The 13,188-nt window shown below is 59.0% G+C and overlaps 1 protein-coding gene across 14 annotated transcripts in view; it reads left to right on the top strand.

Moving 5' to 3' along the window:
* RAP1GAP (RAP1 GTPase activating protein) overlaps window positions 1–13,188 on the top strand; it is a 73,367-nt gene that overhangs the window by 45,448 nt on the left and 14,731 nt on the right. For all 14 annotated transcript variants that reach the window (XR_004028408.1, XR_004028407.1, XR_004028406.1 and 11 more), the window contains 10 exons: window positions 4,166–4,201; window positions 5,144–5,191; window positions 6,252–6,290; window positions 6,733–6,918; window positions 10,137–10,240; window positions 10,520–10,598; window positions 10,998–11,051; window positions 12,122–12,205; window positions 12,418–12,518; window positions 12,653–12,782. Coding sequence is in view for 7 of the 14 variants with exons in the window: in XM_030805227.1 (XP_030661087.1) it covers window positions 4,166–4,201; window positions 5,144–5,191; window positions 6,252–6,290; window positions 6,733–6,918; window positions 10,137–10,240; window positions 10,520–10,598; window positions 10,998–11,051; window positions 12,122–12,205; window positions 12,418–12,518; window positions 12,653–12,782 (861 nt within the window). In the remaining 7 variants the exon portion in view is untranslated. The remainder of the gene's footprint in view (window positions 1–4,165; window positions 4,202–5,143; window positions 5,192–6,251; window positions 6,291–6,732; window positions 6,919–10,136; window positions 10,241–10,519; window positions 10,599–10,997; window positions 11,052–12,121; window positions 12,206–12,417; window positions 12,519–12,652; window positions 12,783–13,188) is intronic.

Raw genomic sequence — 13,188 nt, 5'->3', positions numbered from 1 at the left:
GGCATCGAGCTACCCAGGACCCTCCTTCCCTCCTCCCTACAGGGGTTTCTCCACTCGGGGATACAGAAACCTGCACACACGTACATACACAGCCTACCCACACCTACATATGGGGACATAGTCACAGACACAAAACACACAGCCACAGCCACGGGTCTGTAAATCTATTCAGAGACTTGCACATGTATACATGCATGAGATACACATGTACAAACACAAATTCCCATACCCAGGCATTCCCATACACACAGAAAGACAGTATGCCCACGTATATACAGCCACATCCGGTCGTGGAGTCTCACACGCATGCACACATGGCTGCACGCATATGTGCACACACCTTCCACGCCACCTGGCACACAGCCATCTCCGGTGCTGTGAGCAGGTCTCGCCTCCCCTGGGGGCAGTGTGGGAATGGATGTTTCTCTGGCTGGATTTCGATGGGTGCCCGGAAGCGTTCAGGCCTGGAAGTGGCTGCATAAATCAATATTTGCTGTTGTTAATTATTAAAACCAAAGCTACACCGTGTCTGGAACACACATCTCCAGAGTTCCCGCTGGCTCTCCAGGCCCAAACCTGATTCAAGGCCAGGTCTAGGGGGAAAGGGAGCGCACAGTGCTTTCCTTCCAGGAGCCCTTGGCTCTGGGGCTGGAGGGTGGTGGGCAGCCGCTGGCAGCTCTTTCAGGAAGCTGAACAGAGGTATGGCTCTGAGCTGGTGGGCAGCCCTGCCCCCACCACATCCAAAGCAGCTGTGTCTCCTTGGCCACAGTTCAGGAAGCATTTGCTGTGTTCCCAACATCTGTCTGGAGGAAGCGGTAGCAAGGCCCTGTCTCTGTCCCTGCTGTACAGTGGCTATACCAGGCCAGGGACACACTGCAGAGCCAGCTGGAAGGGCCTACAGAGTCCTTATATTTTAAAGATGGGGAAACTGAGGACCAGAGAGGAGGCAGGGACTCACTCGAGGCCACTCAGCAAGTTGTAGCTAGAATCCACATGTCCCAAAATCTACCTGGGTCCTTTCCTCCATACCACGGGCCTGGCAGCCCCTCCCTAGGTGCTGTGGCCATCTCCCCCAGGATCTGGGGCAGCTAGAGCGGGGGAAAGGACGGAGCAGGCCAGCCACTGTAAGGCATGGGAAGCAGCATGGAGGACAGGAGGAGGAAAAGGGAGAGACCCCAAAGAGTAGCACCAGGCCTTTGGATTCCACTTTGACTTCTTCCTGACTGTGTGGTCTCGGGCAAGCTATTTCACCTCTTGGAACCGGCTTCTCATCTGTATAATGGAGATGACATTTGTACCTCCTGGGCTGTGACGAGATTACGACACATGCCAAGGGCCCAGCATTAAGTAGGTGCTCAAGAAAAGCCCTCTGCAAGGTAACCCAACCCCGTCCTTGATGCCCTGAGGCGGAGTACCCAGAGCCTGGGAAGATGGAGAAAGTGAGGTGGGGGCGCGCTGGGGAGAACCGAGTGTGGGGCCCCCCCGGGAGCCCGACGCACCCAAAGCTTCTGGCGCTGGGTCCGGAGCGCGCAGGCGCAGTGTCCCGGGGCCGCGGGCCGGGCCGCCCTGGGGGCGTGGCCTCAGCGCCCCCGCCCCGCCCCGCGCCGTGCGGCCCGTACCTGGCGCCCCGCCCCCTCCGGGCCCCGCCGTGGGGCGAGCCCATCGCAGGCAGCGCCGCCGCCGGGAGCCCGGAGCGCGGAGCTCAGCGCTGCGGGGCCCGGACCCGGGCGCGCGCGGGCCAGAAGCCGGCTGGGCCAGCTGAAGTGCCGCCCGGGCGGGGGCCGGGCCGGGCCGCGCTCGGGATGGCACAGCCGCGGCCCCCGGCGCCACCCGGCCGTCCGCGGAGGGGTTCGCTGCCCGCTGGGGCCAGCTGGCAGGTGAGGACCCGGGCGGGGCGGCATGGCGGAGGGACCCCGGGGCTGGGTCACCCCGACTGCTGGGGAGCCCGGCCGGCTCTGCCCTAGCCAGGGCGGGCGCGCAAGGCTCCGTCATGGTGGGCGTGTGAGCTTCTGGGCTGACACTGGCCACGGGGCGCACCCCTACCCTGGGGTCCCGGACCCTGGGGCTCTTGCTGTGGCCTCCCGGGTGGCACTGTGGCTCTGGGCTGCAGCCGCAGGGTGTGTGTGGGCGCGTGCTACCGTCGGGACCACTTTACCCTGCCCCTGCCCCGTTTGGGGGGCTCTGAATGCTCCAGGGCCACTTTGTGGTGGTGCTTTCATGTGGGGCACCCCCCATCTGGGCCCCATCTCTCAGAGCCCTCGCATGTGTCAGGGCGTCTGCTGCTCCCTGTGAGGCTGTAGCTGTGGGTGTTGCTTGTTGCTGTGTGTACACTCGGTGACAGGACCATGTGTCAGTGTTTATGTGACTGATTCCCAGTGCAGCAAGGCGTATTAGAGTGTTCCTGGCTACGTTTGGTCACCCTGAGTGGGGTGTCTTAATGGGGGACATTAATGCACCCATCATCACTGTGACTCTTTGGGGCCGTGCCCAGCTGAGGTTGTGTGGCTGACCTGGGCACAGAAGCCAAAGTTGCTGTCATAGTGTGTCGTGTTGACAGGCATGTTTGTCTGCCTGGACTTTAGGTGTGTGTCTGTGGTTTCTGCTGTAACTGCCTGCGGAATTGTCTCTTTCAAATGCAGAGGTGTTGGGTGTGACCATAGGTGACCATGGTCAAGGTGTCCTATGGACTCCTGTGGTGGGTTTTACAAGGTGGGTCTTGCCTCTATGGGCAGGCCTCACAGTGTGCACATTTATACGGGCTTGTATCTTGTGACCTTTCCCAGGGCTCTGTGTGTGTGTGCAGGTGAGGGCTGTGTGAGGTTCAGACCCTGGCCCTCATCCTTGGGGATTATCTACCCCGGCAGTTGCTGGATACCTTTTGAGTCTCATTTACTGTTGTTATGTGACCCTGCCGGGGCAGGTAGGGCTTGTAGCCATGTGTGGGGTTGCATCTGGGTCTCCCTGGACACACCTGCCCGCCTCTGTGGCTGCGTGTTGTCATGCATCTTGTTCTCACACATGAGAGTGGTTTGTGGTGTTACCGTAGCTTTGTGTGCAGTTACTGGTGTGCAGACCTGCACAGGTGTGGGTTTGCATTTGTGTGTGTATCTCTCCTGGTACTTGGACCTGCATGTGTGTGAGTGGGTGTGCTCCTGTGTAACTCAGAACGCCAACGTGTATATTTATGTGTTAGTATATAGCTCTAAGAATCACTGTGCACAGTCCCCATCATATGTGTTTGTGTGTGTTGTTTTCTTGGTACATGAAACATATACATGGTGCAGTGGGACTTTAAATATTGGTGTGCAGGCTTCTGTGTGTGCAAGCAGGAGAGGAGGGAGAAAGACGGAGAGAGAGAGAGAGTGTGAGTGCTTCCTGGTGTACAACTCCATAGCATATATGTCAGCAGGAGCCGCCTGAGCTGAGCCTTGGAGGGGCAGGGGGAGGGTCACCATCCTGGAGGCTCTGGGGGCTTCCAGGCCCAGCCCCCAGCTGGGCCAGCCAGCAGGGATGCCGCCTTCCAGGAAGGCTCACAGGGAGTTGGCACTGGAGAGGCTAGGGCTGCCAAGCGCAGCTGGCAGACACGGGATTAACTCTGCGTGTGCCCTGGCTCACCTCAGGAGAGGGTAGCTCGAGCGTGTGAGGGTTCAGGTGGCTCATGCACAGGTGCTGGGCTGGTGGGCATCCCAGTGTCCTCTCCCCTGAAGCACCCCCAGCTCACTCTGCTTGGAGAGGGGTGGGCTGTCTGAGCAGTGGGCTGTGGCCCAAGCCTGGTTGACTGAGCCTTGCCCCCTTCCGGGAGAGGTGGGGAGAAGCACAGACCCCTCCTGGGGATCCAGGATGGGCTCATCTCTGCAGCTTGGACTTGGGGCAATCTGTCCCTCCCCAAGGGTAGCAACCCCTCAGGGAGCAGGACTGAGTGGGTGGGTGGCTCTGGTCCTGGGCCCTGGGCTCTGGGCTCACCTCACTTGGCAATTGGCCAGACCCTATGGGTCTCCCACACAGAGCCCCCTCCCACGATGCTCCCGCCACTCCCACTTGCTGCTCAGACAGGTGCCTCGGTCACTGATTGGAGCTGGTGGGACCCGGAGGGCCGGGGCGGGTGGAGACTCCTCTGGGGCTTGGTGGGATCAGCTGACCTTGCTCTCCCCTGTCTCTGTTGCAGAACACAGATCTATTTGAGATGATTGAGAAGATGCAGGTGAGGATGGCTCTGTGGCCTGTTCTGGGGAGCCACAGAGCTGGCTGGGCTGGGGGCTGGGGGGCCCTTGCTGCATCTCCAGCCCTTCACCTCTCTGAGGACAGGCCACGCCAGTAAAAGACAGTGGCTACTGGTTGTCCAGGGTCCTCTGTCTGGAGGTCAGGGTAGAGGATGCCCAACCCCCTCTCTGACGCCAGAGTCCATCTAGGCTCCCAGCTCCCATCCCTGTGTGGAACTGCAACAGGGCTGGGGTCAGTACATCAGCCCACCCCACAGACACACACTGCCCCTCACCCAGTGAGAGACACCACAGGCTTTGTGGTGGGGGGCCCAGGTGGAATGGAACTGGAGGAGGGGACAGATGCTGGGGGCCTGTCAGCCAGAGACTGTGCTGCAGGAGTGGGAGGTATTACCCCTCCACCCTCCACCCCACAGCCCCGTCTGCTTTTCACATAGGTATGCATTGGGAGGTGGGCAGGGGGTGCTGGGGTGGGAGCGCCTTGAATACCCTCTAAACTTCGATGCCTCCTGTTTCTCTTTCTGTCTCTTTCCAATGTCTCCTATTTCTCTGTTTTTCTGTCTCGTCTCTGCCTCTCCCTCCCCCTCCCCCTCTCCCTCAACACATATCTGTGTAGATAACAGCCCCCCCACCAGCGCGCACACCGGCATGTGCACCTCCCCTGCCCCCACTCCCAGTGGCACATGCATTCCCACAGAGTCCCCAGCCCTCCCTGAGGCTGCCAGCCTCCAGCTCCGGTCACTACTGGGACAGCCAGCCCTTCAGAGAGGCCCAGGGCCCCCAGCCAGCTAGCACCCTGCCCTGGGAGTACTCCCACCTTTGCGGGCCGCCTCCTAGGGCTTTCCCCTTGCATGCCATGGGGAGGGGAGGCAGCGCCTGGCGGCCGGCCTGGGAGGGTGTAACAGTGCTGCCTTCTCTTACAGGGAAGCAGGATGGATGAACAACGCTGCTCCTTCCCACCGCCCCTCAAAGTAGGTGGGCCTGGCAGTCTGCCTCCCTCTCTAGGGGGTGGAGGGGGTCCGGGAAGTGCTGCCCATCAAGCAGGAAATCCATCCCCTTTCAGCAAGTAGTCTTACAGTGTGCCAGGCGCGGGAGGCGGGGGGGGCCACAGCTGCGAGCAGGGTAGACCCAGCCCCTGCCCTCTAGGAGTTCTGTGATGGGGAGAACCCCTCTCTTGCTGGAGGGCCGGGGCCTCTATTCTAGCTCCTCCTCTCCGTCTTCACCGCCGCAGACTCCCCCTGCCTCTCCAGGCGTCCCCGCCCCAAACTCGGAGCCCTCATCTCTCAAAGACAGCTGCTGCCAAATGTTTTCCCTGAAACCAGTGATGACCAGCAGTTGCAGGAAGACTCCAACCCAGGCCCTAGGAGACTTATGAGCTCCTGCTCCATGAAGCTGCTGTCTGGATGGGGAGGGAGTGATAGGGAGGCAGGCCTGGGTGCCCCCCCAGCCACTGGTGAGGAGACTGACCGGAGGCAGGGGACCCAGCAGGATGAGAGGGAGGCTCTTGTTTTTGACCCACTTTTCTTAGCCTATGGTTCTTGGTGAGTTGGGATCCCAGCGACCCTAGAAGACCAGGCCTGGTGGAGTGGGCCCAGGGCTGCAGGGTGAGGGTTAGAGGAGGGTGCACGGGCAGTAAGCCTGATGCTGTCTTCGGAGCAGAGGCCCTCACACCAGCAGCGTCAGTGCCACCTGGGAGCCTGTGAGAAATGTACATTCTCAGACCCCGCCCAGACCGCTGCATCCAAAGCTCTGGGGTGGGGTGCAGCAACCCGTGTTAACAAGCCCTCCAGGCAGTCCAGCGGTTTCTTCTGGGGAGGCAGTGAGACCTCCTTTCTCCAGGCAAGGAGAGTCCCAGAAGATGCCAGCACTCAGCACGCTAAGCCTGCCTCAGCCCCTGCCCATCTGTAAGAGGCGATGAGGCCAGGGCCCCATCTACACTCTCAGCCCTGAGGCTGGCCAAGCAGAGGCGAGCTCTGGGGGGACTGGAGGACGGACAGATGGAGAGACCCTTGCCCTGTTCGTGTTTTGCAGACAGAGGAGGACTACATTCCCTACCCGAGCGTGCACGAGGTACTCAGCTAGACCCCCACGCCCACCCTTACCCAAGCCCAGGAGGTACTTACGCAGGGCTTCTGGATACCAGGTCCTCCTCCTTAGGAGCCTGACCTTCAGGCCTTGCTGCGGGCTGGAGACTTAATTTCCAGGCCCAAGGCCTCAGAGCCCATTTGAACCCTCAGGCCTTCTGAGCCAAATGTTCCAGCCTCCCGGGCCAAGGTCATGCTCCAGCTCTACCTGCCCCCACACCCCCTCTTAGAGACTTGGGTCTCGGCACTGTCTGGGTCTGGCTGAGGGAAAGGGCTGGAGCAGAACCCTGGGGCCCACACAGGCTCTGGCCTGTCCCCTCATACCCCTTAGCCATGACAGAAGTGGCTCCAGGTCTGAGTTGGGAGGGTGTCCTGGGGCCCCCAGTGGGGTACGGTGTGGGGTGGCTGTCAGCTGAGTCCCTCTTCAGGTCTTGGGGCGAGAAGGACCCTTCCCCCTCATCCTGCTGCCGCAGTTTGGGGGCTACTGGATTGAGGGCACCAACCACGAAATCACCAGCATCCCCGAGACAGAGCCACTGCAGTCGCCCACGACCAAGGTGAAGCTCGAGTGCAACCCCACAGCCCGCATCTACCGGAAGCACTTTCTCGGCAAGGTGGGTGGCCGCCTGGTGCAGCGGGACTGGCTGGGGTGGGTCACAGTTCAGCCCCATTCGAGGCTGGGCCTGGGAGGGAGCAGAACCCATGGGCCAGGGCTGGGTGACAGTCCTAGAGCCCTGAGTGAACGTGCTCCCACCACACACACTCCCAGTCCCCAAGGAACATGCATGGCGGAATCACTTGTTCATTCAACAAACATTGATTACAAAGGCAGCATTATGGCATGGTGGTTCACGGCAGAGACTCTACCAGGGCTTGAATCCTGGCTCTGCCACCCACTACACAGGACATCGGGCAAATCGCTTAACTTCTCTGTGCCTCATTTCCTAATCTGTGAAAATGGTGGTTGGTGGTAATGATACCCACCTCCTGAGGTTGCTGTGAGGCTTCACTGAGCTGATATCTGTAAGGTGTTTACAGTGGCGTCTGGGACAAAGTAAGTGCTCAGTCAGGGGTGGCAAATAATGAGCACTAGCTGTGTGCCTGGCCCTGTTCTAGGCACCAGGTATACAGCAGCCAACACAATAGACTCAGGCGCTCCCTTCGGGCAGCTTGGAGTTAGGAGAACAGTAATGTCATGGATTAATGCAGCCCCTGCCCCGCCACCAGCACAGAGGAGGGACCCTGCCCAGCAGCAACTCGTCAGAGTGTTTGTTGTGGGAGCCAAAGGGAGGTCCCATGCCGGGAACCTGTGTGTCAGGTTGCGGGCCGGGTGCTGTCTCTTCGTCAGCATAGAGCCAAAATGGGGAAGTGGGTCGTGGGCTCTGGAGCCTCGTGGCATGTGTGGGAATCTTGGCTCTTCCATTAACTGTTAGTGTGACCTTGGGCAAGTTATTTAACTTTCCTCATCTGTGAAAACGGGGATAATAAAAGTACATGCAAAGCTTCTAGAACCACGCCAGGCACATGGTAAATACTCAGTTAATGTTAGCTGTTTTCATGTCTTCATAATTACTTGGTGATATCAGGATTATTCTGTTTTTGCAGAAGAGGAAACCGAAGCTCAGATGGGTAAATGATTTAGTCAAGGTCACACAATGACTAAGCCTGGGAATTGAACCAGCTTTGGCTGACCTTCCATTAAGGTGCACGGGAGAGATCATGCTCCTCGTCACTGTGTGTGTGTGTGTGTGTGTGTGTGTGTGTGTGTGTGTGTGTGTGTGTGTGTTGGGAAGAGGGGGTGACTCCTTGGGGGTTGGAAAGATGTGTGACCTCCGTCTGGGCCGGGGCATTGGTCTAACTCTGGGAGACACTGGTGCTAACCAGTGGAGTTAGGGGAGGATCCACTGTGACTGGGACTAAACCAGCAAGCCCAGGTTCAGGAGCCTTTGCCTGGGAACAAACCCAGAACCCAGCATGGAATTCCACTTCCCAGCTGAGCCCTAGAGGTGGAGCGAGACCTGCATCCGGCACCTGCTGTCCAGAGGTTCCCAGCTGGGTCTGGCAGGTGGTAGGATCTGGGGGTACTGTATAGCCAAACACATGGTTGGCACTCAGAAAAGTTTGTTGAAAGAATGACAAGTGACAGATGAAGGTAGGAACAGATGAAGGTAGTGGACCTTGAGTACAGTAGGCTCTGAAGAAGTGCAGGCTGGAGGGTCAGAAGAGGCGGCCGGGCACTGTGGCTTATACCTGTAATCCCAGCACTTTGGGAGGCCGAGGTGGGCAGATCACTTGAGGTCAGGAGTTCAAGACCAGCCTGGGCAACATGGCAAAACCCCATCTCTACCAAAAATACAAAAATTAGCCAGGTGTGGTGCTGGGCGCCTGTAATCCCAGCTACTCGGGAGGCTGAGGCAGGAGAATTGCTTGAACCTGGGAAGTGGAGATTGCAGTGAGCTGAGATGGTGCCACTGTACTCCAGCCTGGGCAACAGAGCAAGACTCCATCTCAGAAAAAAAGAGAAGAGGCCTCATGTCCAGGATCAGATTAGCAGTAGTGAGGGGAGAAGCCCCAGGGCTGGCAGAATGGCAGGGCCCCTTCCTGACTCCCGGTGGGGTAACGGGGGAAGCAGCCAGGTGCCCAGGCACTGGGCCCTATCCTGGAAGGGGGGGGAGGTTAGGATGACTTTGGGCGTTGACTTCTTGGGACCCTGAGCCCACTCTCCCACTGTGTCCTGGGGGCTCCTCTGGGCTTGGGGGTGTCCAGGTAAACTCCCCACTCTCTGGACTTCCCTACCAAGTGCCTCCTTATCAAGTGCCTGCCACTCCCTCTCTGCTGGATGATGTCAAGCATTTGGGGGTTTCTGCCACTCTGTGCCCAGGCAGAGCTGGGGGACTCTGCCCAGGTCCATTGAAAATGCCCCTGAGCTGTGGATTCGTGGGGCACATCCACTGGGCCCCTGCCTCTATCTGCTCCTGGCCTCTGAGCACAGGTGTTCATGTTTGAACAGGATGTACTTCTAGGATGATTCCTGGGGCGGGTGTGGCCGGGCAGCCGGCTCCACTCCCAGGGCTTGGGCTAGGGCTGGGGCTGAGGTTGGCAGGGGGAGCCCGGGGCCAGGCTGGGTGGTGTCTCCCTGAACTTCCAGCCCTCGGCTTTGGGACTTCCCCACTCGGAGGTGCCAGCCCTGGGCTCCTCTCTGGGGGTGCCATCCCTGCCACAGCCACCCCTGATACTCCCCAGGGTGTCTTCCCAGCCCTGTGCCCTCTCCTCCAGGTGAGACAGGAAGGTGGAAACCTGCCTGGCCAGCCGCCCTGTGTGTTATGAGATGTTTCGCTTCCTGTTTCTCACGGGCCCTGGCTTCAGGGGCCACAGAGTCACAGGTTGGGCAATCAGCTTTTGCTCATTGAGCACCTGCTGGGTGCCCAGCCCTGAGAAGGACCAGGGCTGAAGACAGGCATGCAGGTCCGAATATGGTCCCGACTCGATGAGCACCCAGAGATCTGGTGTTACTACCCACCTTCACTGAACTGAGCCAGGCACTTCATCCCTTTCAGTCCTGGCCGCCACCAAAGTACAGGGTTCCCTCCTATTTGGCAGACTAGGAAAGCAAGGCACAGAGAGGCCAAGTGACCTCCTCAGGCTGCCCAGCTGGTCAGTGGCAGAGTGGGGCTCTGAGTGCAGGTCTGTCTGACGTGGGGTCTGCTATAAGCCGTGACACCTGCTATGGGCGAAGGACCTGCATCTGGGAGTGGGTTGGCTTTCTGGCCTCGTTTCCAAAAGCCCCATGCTCAGCCTCACCCCCTCCCCTGGCCCCCACCTCCCACTGCAGGAGCATTTCAATTACTACTCACTGGACACTGCCCTCGGCCACCTTGTCTTCTCACTCAAGTACGATGTCATCGGGGACCAAGAGCACCTGCGGCTGCTGCTCAGGTGAGGGTGGTGGGGGAGTCCCGAGATGGCAGGAAGGGCTGAGGTCTTACAATCTCAGAGCCCATCTCATTTGACCTACTCTCTTCATCAAGGCCCAGAGAGGGGCAGAGATTTGCCTGAGGTTGCACAGCAAGTTAGTACCCGAGTCAGCCTAACACCCATCATCACCTCTGGTCCTCGCTGTGGTCCACCCACTTCTGGCCTTACTTTGTGGGGAGTGGGGTTCCCATTTTCCTGTCCAGCTGCCCAGGCTTTCATCGTGTGACTTTCTTTTCCCAGGACCAAGTGCCGGACATACCATGATGTCATCCCCATCTCCTGCCTCACCGAGTTCCCTAATGTCGTCCAGATGGCAAAGGTGAGGCCTCCACTCTCCTGAGCTTCCCTGGTTGGCCCCGCAGATGGGCACCTGTGGGGCTTCAGCTTTGCCTTGGCGCGCCCCCTTCAGCTGTAGGCCCTAGCCCTGGGCTGCCACCCTATCCTGAGGCTGTCTCTCACGTGTTCCCGCCGTGTCTTGGGCTGCCACGTGTTCTCCTGGGCCCCCGTCCCCTGCCTGTGTGCTTTTGGTTTTCTCTATAGCACCTTCAGATCTCAGGGGACCTCCGTTCCCTGAGCAACAGTGAACCCAGAGTCCTGCTTTAGCCTTGGCCATTCCCAGCATGGCTCCTCCCCAGACCTTGACCAGGGAGGCCCAGGCAGCCCCGTCCTCTCCTCCCTGGCCCCACGCCCCACGCCCCTCCCTTATCTCCTCCTGCAGCTGGTGTGTGAAGACGTCAACGTGGATCGGTTCTATCCTGTGCTCTACCCCAAGGTATGGTTGGATCTGGGCACAGCTCACTGAGGGTGGGTGAGTAACTGGAAGACTGAGCATTTATTAAGCACCTTCTGTGTGCCAGGTATTTTCCCCAGGTTCTCTCATTTAATCCTCACAATAACCTTGTGAAATCCAAAATTTGCAGAAGAGGAGCCACCGAAAGGGCCTGTGCCTTCCCCCAGGGTGCACAGCAGATAGGAGGGCCTGCGTTTAAGCCTTAGTTTGTCTGCCTTCGAGGCTGGCCTCACTCACATCTGGAACCTCTGTGATGTTTGGGGACCCTCCTGAGAGCAAGCTGTGCCACAGTCCTCCTCTGGAACGGGTGTCTTTTCTACTGGCCTTGCCTTTTTATCCCAGAGGAGACCTGTAGAGAGAGAATAGCCCCGGCACTTCCTGCTCGGATGCTGGGAGCTGGGCTCTAGGCACTGTGACAGTGTGGGGCTAGGGGCACGGGCTTCTGCCTTGGATGAGCCAGGGGCACCTCCTGGAAGAGGACAGACAGGTAAACCCTTGTGTCCCTGACTGAATTCTGGAGCAGTGTGAGGTGGTGTGGTCCAGAAAAGGTATCCTGAAGGGGCTTCAGAAACCAGGGCCCACCTCCTGCTTATGGGAGAGGAAACTGAGGCCTAAGGTGAGGAGGAGAACTCGCTCAATGCCCACAGCAAATTGGTGGGATGTGGCCTGTTCTGGGAGGATGGTGTGGGTTTACAGAGGAGGCGAGGAGTGAGTTGGGAGTTAGAGTGGAGTAGGGGTGGGCTTGGCGTGGCAGGACCGGGGCTCACGGCAAAACTCAGGAGCAATGAGCTTAAGCTTTGGAATCCAACGGACCTGGGGTCAAATCCCAAGCCTGCACGTGCTTGCAAGCTGTTGACCTTAGGCGAGTCACTTAAGGTCTCTGAACCTGAAGTTCAGAGGGGACAGCTGGACTGTCTCCCTCCCAGGCTTGTTCTGAGAATTACATGACGTGATGCGTGTAGAGCGCCTGGCTCAGTGCTTGGCACGGGGGAAGAGCACGTCGAATGGCAGCTTGCACACGCAGCCTCTTCACCCGGCGTCCTCTCCTGCAGGCTTCCCGGCTCATCGTCACCTTTGACGAGCATGTCATCAGCAATAACTTCAAGTTTGGCGTCATTTATCAGAAGCTCGGGCAGGTGTGCTCACCTCCTCCTCCCTGCTGCCCCTCCCCACCCGGCCCTGTATCTGGAGCCTCACACCTTTTCCAGGGCAGCACACCGGCCAAGGGATTCGGGAGCCCAAGGGTTGCCAGAGGTCCTCCCTCCGGCCCTCTCTGGGTCCGAGTAGGGACAGAGGGCAGGGGCTTCTCAGGAACTCCAGCTCAATGACCTTGGCCCCTCATCCCCAGACCTCCGAGGAAGAACTCTTCAGCACCAACGAGGAAAGTCCCGCCTTCGTGGAGTTCCTTGAATTTCTTGGCCAGAAGGTCAAACTGCAGGACTTCAAGGGGTGAGTATTAGGGTGGGCTGAGCAGAGTGTAATCTGACTTGTGCTCCTGGGCAGGGAGGGAGCCCCTGTCCTGGCCCCATGGAGGCCTGGCCGGGGCTGGAGACTGAGCCGTGGCCTGGGGGGCCCGGGGGCAGGTTCCGAGGAGGCCTGGACGTGACCCACGGGCAGACGGGGACCGAATCTGTGTACTGCAACTTCCGCAACAAGGAGATCATGTTTCACGTGTCCACCAAGCTGCCCTACACAGAAGGGGACGCCCAGCAGGTAGCCTGGGCACCCCCACCTGCCTCCCATCTTCCACCTCTCCTCCCCCTCCACCTGTCCGTTCAGCCTCCATCACTCCAGGCTCAGCGCCGGGCCCTGGGACAGAGATGGAAATGATCAGCGTCCCCACTTGTGGGCTCTCGTTGGGTCAGGGGAGACAGAAAGCCTTGGTTTCTACAGTCAGAATGGCACCCACTTCCTAGGTGAGCATAAATGCGTGGGTGCATAGAGGGACTAGAACAGTGCCTAGTACGTTGCAAGAGTTCAGCAGATCTGAGCTGGTGTTTTATGGGGAGTGGAGAGCATCATGGGGTCATGTGGGGACATGTAGTCTTGGCAGAGGTGGGAGTCAGGAAAAGCTTTCAAGAGAAAGTGACTTTTAGGCTGTGAAGGAGCTGGGAGAAGG

This window comes from Nomascus leucogenys, chromosome 24 (assembly GCF_006542625.1).
Source record: "Nomascus leucogenys isolate Asia chromosome 24, Asia_NLE_v1, whole genome shotgun sequence".
Lineage (NCBI taxonomy): Eukaryota > Metazoa > Chordata > Mammalia > Primates > Hylobatidae > Nomascus > Nomascus leucogenys.
Note: the sequence above shows the minus strand (reverse complement) of the source record. Positions and strands in the feature narration are given on the sequence as shown.